Raw genomic sequence first — 7,049 nt, forward strand, 5'->3', positions numbered from 1 at the left:
AGTTAGTCCATTGATTCCATCGTTTCAACACTTCCATATATGTGCCTTTTTAATTTAAGAAAATAAAATATGAAAAGTAGTGGGAACTGCTTTTGAGATATGTGGCTGGTTTTACTACAACTCTCTTTCCCTCATCTTTTGACGAGGCTTTGGCCTCCCCATGTTAATGGTACGATCTTTTTAGCTTCGCTTTTTAAGCTAATCTTTTTTCAAAAATCTAGCTTCTTCTGGTCTGTTTTCTTGTTTATAAAGTCATGCAAAAAGCAAATTAATACAATAAAAATCTACTGGCTGTCCCATTTTTGCTTTAATTCGAATCGAAACCTTGCTGGGTCCCTTGTACCACGACTTGACCATTACTCATCGCTAACTACAAAATGCTTCAATTCATAGGGAATATCATAATTAATCCTCATGATGCAAAGGTTTATTTTTAGGGCACTTGAACCTATTTAACTATTTCTTTATGGACGATACTCATGTTAATTTCATTGAAAAATTGATTGTTAACATTTTAAACACGAAATTTATATTTGTTTGTCAGTTTAATGTCGAGTTCGAACTGGGAAATATAACTTCATCCGGTAAGCAGTCTTTTGGTCTCACTAAAGAAGAAGCTGAGAAGATTATGGAGAAACTCAAAGCGGTTGGTGCTACTGTTGTTTTGGAATGAATTTAAAGTCACAAATCCGGAATCAAACAATATGGAAATATTATTACAATATTGCTCAGAGTTTGCTTTCTTGCTGTTTTATATTCTCAGCACTGAAATGCCACTCCGGTCAGGTAGTAACTTTTTCATGTAGTACTTGGATTTTCTAGAGAGGTTAATTCTCTGTCTTCTCTTCTCTGGTATCACCTCGATTGAACATTCTTGAAACCCGCGTCTCACAAACCAATCTGCTGTTCGTGTTGTTAGTAGAAACAGCTTCTCTAACCCGAGTGATGAAGCTTTTTTCTCTATGTAATCTGCAAGAAACAGATTCGTGTGTGTCATTGATGTTTTCTCTAGCTTTTTCGGTAGCTTAAAACGTTTTTTACCTAGCAGTTTATCGCCTTGGCCTTGACCGCGGCAATCTGATGCAACTGCAATGGCTGCTACTTCTCCGCATTTGTCTTCAAAGAAGGGAAACAGAGCTGCACAGGCGATGATCTGACCTTCTCTTTCCACAACCACGAACGACTCCAAAGCTCGCAGTAACTGCACTCAAAGATCAAATCTTTTAACAGCGGAAACGATAAAACACTGAGATGGGTTTGTGTTTAACCTCCTCATCGGTTCTGCGAACCAGAATCCCAGATTCCTCCAAGGGTTTGATGATATGTCTAATGCCCGCAAGATCATCCACTTTGGCATCTCTGGTTCCTTCGTACACATCACTGTGGACAAAATGCACATAACAATCAGTACAGTCACTGTAAGAACGATAAAGACCGAAAACAAATGTGTATACCTAGCAACCATAGTCCCCATTCCATCTCTTTTGAAAAGTTCCAACAACAGAACGCCACTTATAGTACCATCCAACAAGTGTACTCTTTTGACTCCACCCTTCGAACCAAACGGTTTCAGATAAAAATAGTTGCCGGTAAGAAACAAGACAAAAGGTTTTCATTAAACACTCACTCTGCAGACAAACGCAGCAGCAGCCAACTCAGAAAGATAACCGTTTAAACGGCTTAGTCTCTCCTCACCACCGATAGCAAAACCTTGCTCACCGGACCATAATCCGTTCCCATTCTCAAATCCAACACCGTTCTGAAAGATTGGAGTGTGGTTTCCGTTTCCCCAAAATGGTGGTCTCCCGTTATGAGAAGGATAAGTATCCTTGCCGTTGGTGTTGTTGTTGTTGTTAGGAGGTTCGTTGTGATAAGTGATACTTCCATCTCCAACAGCTTTTACATAATTAGCAGCAATGTCGCTTTGTTGTGCCCGTTTTCTCACTAACATATCTGCTTCTTGGAGTGTCAAGAAACTAATCAGATGCCCACTCTCATCAAGAATTGGACCGTCCATAATGCAGATAAGCTTATCTGCTCCTATAGCTAATGCACAAGCTGTAGCAACCTCATAGGTACTGCCCAAGTAAAAAGGACTGTCAATACTAGAAGAGTCTAAATCTTTTTTAAGGTTAAGTAGAGTGAGCATACTTGCAATTCAAAACTTCTCCAGAGCTTGAGTGGCCCAAGTTCCTCAACAAGACTACAGAACCACCATCAAGCCTCTCACAAATCCGATCTACATCGATCTTCTTCACTTCCCCTGTCGCTCCAAAATCAACACCATCAACAACACCTCTTCTCTGTCCCCATCAACAACAAGATAAAATCAGTCATAGAAATTCAAAGTCTGACTGAACGAACAAATGAAGAAAGTAGAAAACCTCACTTTTGCAGCAAAAAAGTTACCAGTATCAACCCTGACACCAATATCATGCAAACGACTACTATCACCATGCCTACGGATATTGCAAATAGAAGGTCCAGGAGATAGTTTGGCCTCAAGCATCACTGATATTGCTCCAGCAGCTTCCTTAGCAGCCTGCAAAGATGCTTCATCAGTTACTCTGTAACGTCCCACATATGTAGCCTCGCGTCCTGCAACTCACCCAATTTTTAGGCTCCTAACCCAACATTGTGACAAAAGTAGAGACAAGGTTTTATCTATTTCTGACCTCTCTCAGACAAAAGCTGGTCAATTTGCTCCTGGGTTCCAGGAACTAGCACAAATCTTATTCCCAGATGATGAAGAAACGCAATGTCCTGCACACAGCTTTAACTGAAACAAACCGTCGAACACTTTGTGTGCATCTTTAACATAAATAGAAAAAAAAAGAAACCTTTAAAATGGGATCACAGTAAGGGCCGGAAATGATCTCGCCGGAGATAACAACGACGAAGGTGCAGCCACGGTGGGCCCATAGATAAGGCCAAGCTTCACGGAACCAACGCACAAACTCTTTGTCGTCAACTGGATGCTCAGCCTCCACATCACCGCCTGCCCTCGTCGCGTAGTCGTACATATTGCATTTCGTTGACAGAGAAGATACAGAAGCAACCGGTCTAAACCATGGAGAGATAAAAACCGGGTAGGGGTTCAGCTTATTATTGTTCGGTCTGAAAGACGAAGGTTCGCTTCTTGTTTGGCGAAATTGGAAAGGAACGTACAAGTTTGAAGAAGAAGCGGAACCTAACAATGCTCCTCGCTCCATCATCTTTAGGAGAATTCAGCTCAAATTTTCTTTAAAAAAATTGAATTAATCCGGCAGGAGACGACGGTATAGAGTCGGAGATGGCGGTGGTAGAGTTTGTGTCTTCACGTGGGGTCAATGTTGTTCCATTCATGTTAATGAAATGATTGGAATTTGGTTCAACCGGTCACTCCTGCTACACTATAGTCAATCTCGGTCTGCATCCTAGGGAAAGTGGGTGTGTTGTGTTCACTGATAAATGGGCTTTTAGTGAATATTTTTGTGTGCTCTAGTGGGCTAAACCCATTTAATGTAATACCATATTGGGCTTTTAAGGAATGTCACTAGAGTAGAGTTTTGAGGAATGTTTTAAATGTTAAAATTGTATAAACCCCGTAAGCCCATTTAAAGTGTCACTAGATTGGGCTTTAAGGAATGTTCGTATATTGTCTTTTTTCTTTTTTTGATCAAACCTGTCATGATACAGCTTTTATATAAAGTGAATCATGACTAAAGAGTGACAAGTTACAATCGTCACAATGTGTATATTTTGGGATTACGTACCGACATAAGACTAAAACGTGGAAAATAACAAGCCAAAGAGAACACAGAGGCAGAGTCATTAAGATGGGCAATTTATACATTGGCTGGGTTCGGTTATAAAAGTGTGACTTTTGAAACAGATTCTCAGGTGCTTACAAAACTTCTGCACGGAGAAGAGACAACCTGGCCAAGACTCAAGCCTATCATACAAGAGATCGAGGCCTTACTGTCGAGTAACGTGGGGTATGGGGTGGCTTACTTCCCTCGAAGTGGTAATATTGTTGCAGATAGGATAGCGAAGGAGACTACGACGTTTACGTCAATTGTCCCTAAGTTGTATTCTATTGTGCCTGTTTGGTTGAGTTCTTGTTTAGAGGCTGAAAAGCCATTGTAAACTTTGGATTGGTTAATGGAAAGTTGTTGTTGAGTTAAAAAAAAAAAAAAAAGAGAACACGAAAATCTCTTGGTTATCCGAATCAAGTAAAAGTACATAATATTCCCACGAGACACCTAAAGATACTCACTCCTGCACGGTGGATATTTCATTATGTTGATTGTTACCTGTTAGGTCCTTCATTTATGCAAATCATACATAGACAACTCACTATGACTTTTTTTATCACTGAAACAATTCACTATGTATGTCGCGATGGAGTCACCATCAATCCTTATTTTCCCTTCAAATACTCAAGAAAGCATTGCATGATTAACTGTTTGATTTTTGTTAGATAGCATTTTCATGTAGTTTCTATCAGAAATTTCATCTATTTTCGTATAATTTACGCGCCAAATACCTTAACTTATCTTATAAATTATAACACCTCGAGAAAGAAAAAAAACAAACATTATTGTATTTGTTAATCGAAATCGATGTTTTCCAAATTCCTCGTACGGCGAAACATCAAAACTAAATTCTTGGCCCAAACCCAAAAAAAAATAAAAATATAAAAGGGGTCCACGGTAATATATGGAAACAGGAAAAAAAAAACAAGTGGTCCTAATTTGAAAAGATGTAAAAATATCAAACCACAAATATAATAATAGCTTCTTTGTGGTTTCAGAGAGCCTCCTCCTCTTCTTCATCCATTCTTTCTCGTTTTCTCGCCTAACGTATCAAAACAGGATCTCTCTCTCTCTCATCCCTTAAGATCTATTTTGATCCACTTTCATTCCCTCTCTCTTGCTCGTGGTGATCTCCCTCTCGCCAACTCTTGAACACACACTATTGGATTAAGGTAATCTTCTCTCAATTTCCTTTGAACCCTTTCTATATTAAAGCTTATGTCAGATCAAAAGCACGATCCTTTAGCTCAATCTCCACATTTAACTCCATCTCTCTGCTCCGAGTTCTTCGGAAGTTTCTCAAGATTTTACCATAAAGCACTGGTTCACCTTTGAATTAGATTTACATATGTGTTGGTTGAATTGATAGAGACAAAAATGGCAGAAGAGATCAAGGAACGTTTACAACCAACAACAAAGGAGAAGAAGAAACAACAACAAGAACACAAAAACGTGAAAGGGAAGAGACTATGGCAGAAAGTCAAGTACCAACTCGTGGAGTACCACGCTTTGCCTGCTTACCTCAGAGACAACGAGTACATCTTGGGCCACTACCGTTCCGAATGGCCCCTCAAACACATCCTCCTCAGCATCTTCTCCATCCACAACGAGACCTTGAATGTCTGGACGTAAGTTTTTGATTCAACCCTTCTTGTTTTGTATCCTTTGTTATCAGATCTTGAAATGTATTTTTGGGATTTTGCAGGCACTTGATTGGTTTTTTCCTGTTTCTAGCACTTACTATATACACAGCTACCAAAGTCCCAAGCGTTGTGGATCTTCAGCACCGTTTACCTCATCTCCTCAGGAAAACTGATCTTCACAAACTTCACTCTGACCTCATGTCTCGCCTTCCTTCTTCTCCTTCTAAGTGGCATCTCATGGAGCTTCTCTATAACTGTCTCCCTGACAGATTCTCTCTTGCCAACTCCACTGACATGTGTGTTCTGGTAATGAAGACACAATCTTTCTTGATTATTATAAAGGATATGAATCAGTGTTCTAAAATGTGGTGTTGGCGTCCGCTATACCGTAACATTTTCATGTTATATAGTGTTTTTATGTGATTTTTATAGTTGGGAGTATAATAGCTTTTAGACGGATATTATGCCCTAGATCCTAGACGGATTTTAAATATTAATATTCAAAAAACTAAATTATTAATATCTTTTTTTTTTTTTTGGTAAATTGCATTGCAGCATTCAGTGAAGGAAGATGTTGCAAACATGATAGCTCCTTTGATCCTCAGGCCAATCACTCGATGGCCCTTCTACGCATTCCTAGGCGGGGCTATGTTCTGTCTATTAGCAAGCAGCACCTGCCACCTCCTCTCCTGTCACTCAGAGCGAGTCTCTTACATAATGCTTAGGCTTGACTACGCTGGGATCGCAGCTCTCATCTCCACTTCCTTCTACCCTCCCGTCTACTACTCTTTCATGTGTGATCCTTTCTTCTGCAACCTCTACTTAGGATTCATTACAATCTTGGGAATCTCCACTGTCCTCGTCTCGCTCCTACCCGTCTTCCAGAGCCCTGAGTTTCGTGTAGTGAGGGCCTCTCTCTTCTTTGGAATGGGATTCTCCGGCGCCGCGCCGATCCTGCATAAGCTGATCATCTTTTGGGACCAGCCCGAGGCGCTTCACACGACGGGGTATGAGGTTTTGATGGGTTTGCTTTACGGGTTAGGAGCTTTGGTTTATGCGACTAGGATCCCTGAGAGATGGATGCCTGGTAAGTTTGATATAGCTGGACATAGCCATCAGTTGTTTCATGTTTTGGTGGTTGCCGGTGCCTTCACACATTATAGAGCAGGGCTTGTGTATCTCAAGTGGAGAGACATTGAAGGATGTTGAAAGTATTTGATGGAATCTTCTAATGTTTTTAATCAAACGAAAAAAAATTGGATTGTGTAAAGTGTCTTGATGTGTAAGAAAATGTTATTAGTTTTTCCACTTGTCCTTTGTTCCTAAGCTTAACCATAACTTTAACACAAGGTGGTTTACTCCATGCTTTGCACCATATAGAACATTAGTGAAAATCGGAATAAGAAGAAATAGATTAAGTCGATGAGGGAGGAGGATCTTGGAGAGTTTTGAAGAGTTTGAAAAGAAGTCTTAAACAACACATGGTGGCTATAGTAATCGTGTTAGATTGGCGGGTTGTGTTAAGATATCGCTTGAAAGGCCCAACATGTTAACGTGTTACGTGAGATTAAAGTCAAACTTGAATTTTTATTTTTGGGCCAAAGTTGCC

General features: G+C 40.0%; 2 protein-coding genes across 2 annotated transcripts; one reads left to right on the plus strand and one right to left on the minus strand.

Moving 5' to 3' along the window:
- Positions 1-635: 635 nt before the first annotated feature.
- On the minus strand, positions 636-3,370 carry LOC130506723 (probable amino-acid acetyltransferase NAGS2, chloroplastic). The gene is made up of 9 exons (XM_057001406.1): positions 2,841-3,370; positions 2,676-2,763; positions 2,390-2,598; positions 2,152-2,303; positions 1,628-2,078; positions 1,455-1,552; positions 1,269-1,380; positions 1,042-1,201; positions 636-969 (listed from the first exon to the last, which is right to left on the minus strand). Exons 1-9 carry the CDS (start codon positions 3,213-3,215, stop codon positions 752-754), a joined length of 1,863 nt encoding a protein of 620 aa, XP_056857386.1. The 5' UTR covers positions 3,216-3,370; the 3' UTR covers positions 636-751.
- Positions 3,371-4,791: 1,421 nt separating this feature from the next.
- Positions 4,792-6,748, plus strand: LOC108819538 (heptahelical transmembrane protein 4). The gene is made up of 4 exons (XM_018592598.2): positions 4,792-4,969; positions 5,167-5,425; positions 5,503-5,746; positions 5,996-6,748. The coding sequence occupies exons 2-4, from the start codon at positions 5,175-5,177 to the stop codon at positions 6,647-6,649; spliced, it is 1,149 nt and encodes a 382-aa protein (XP_018448100.1). The 5' UTR covers positions 4,792-4,969; positions 5,167-5,174; the 3' UTR covers positions 6,650-6,748.
- Positions 6,749-7,049: the final 301 nt, after the last annotated feature.

This window comes from Raphanus sativus, unplaced genomic scaffold (genome assembly GCF_000801105.2).
Source record: "Raphanus sativus cultivar WK10039 unplaced genomic scaffold, ASM80110v3 Scaffold3591, whole genome shotgun sequence".
In the NCBI taxonomy this organism is placed as follows: Eukaryota; Viridiplantae; Streptophyta; class Magnoliopsida; order Brassicales; family Brassicaceae; genus Raphanus; species Raphanus sativus.

Coding starts and splice junctions, on each gene's coding strand:
- LOC108819538 (XM_018592598.2), top strand. CDS start 5,175: ATGGCAGAAGAGATCAAGGAACGTTTACAACCAACAACAAAGGAGAAG. Junction 5,426..5,502: donor GAGACCTTGAATGTCTGGAC/GTAAGTTTTTGA, acceptor GGGATTTTGCAG/GCACTTGATTGGTTTTTTCC. Junction 5,747..5,995: donor CCACTGACATGTGTGTTCTG/GTAATGAAGACA, acceptor ATTGCATTGCAG/CATTCAGTGAAGGAAGATGT.
- LOC130506723 (XM_057001406.1), bottom strand. CDS start 3,215: ATGATGGAGCGAGGAGCATTGTTAGGTTCCGCTTCTTCTTCAAACTTG. Junction 2,304..2,389: donor GTAACTTTTTTGCTGCAAAA/GTGAGGTTTTCT, acceptor TGATGGGGACAG/AGAAGAGGTGTTGTTGATGG. Junction 2,079..2,151: donor GGAGAAGTTTTGAATTGCAA/GTATGCTCACTC, acceptor TTACTTGGGCAG/TACCTATGAGGTTGCTACAG.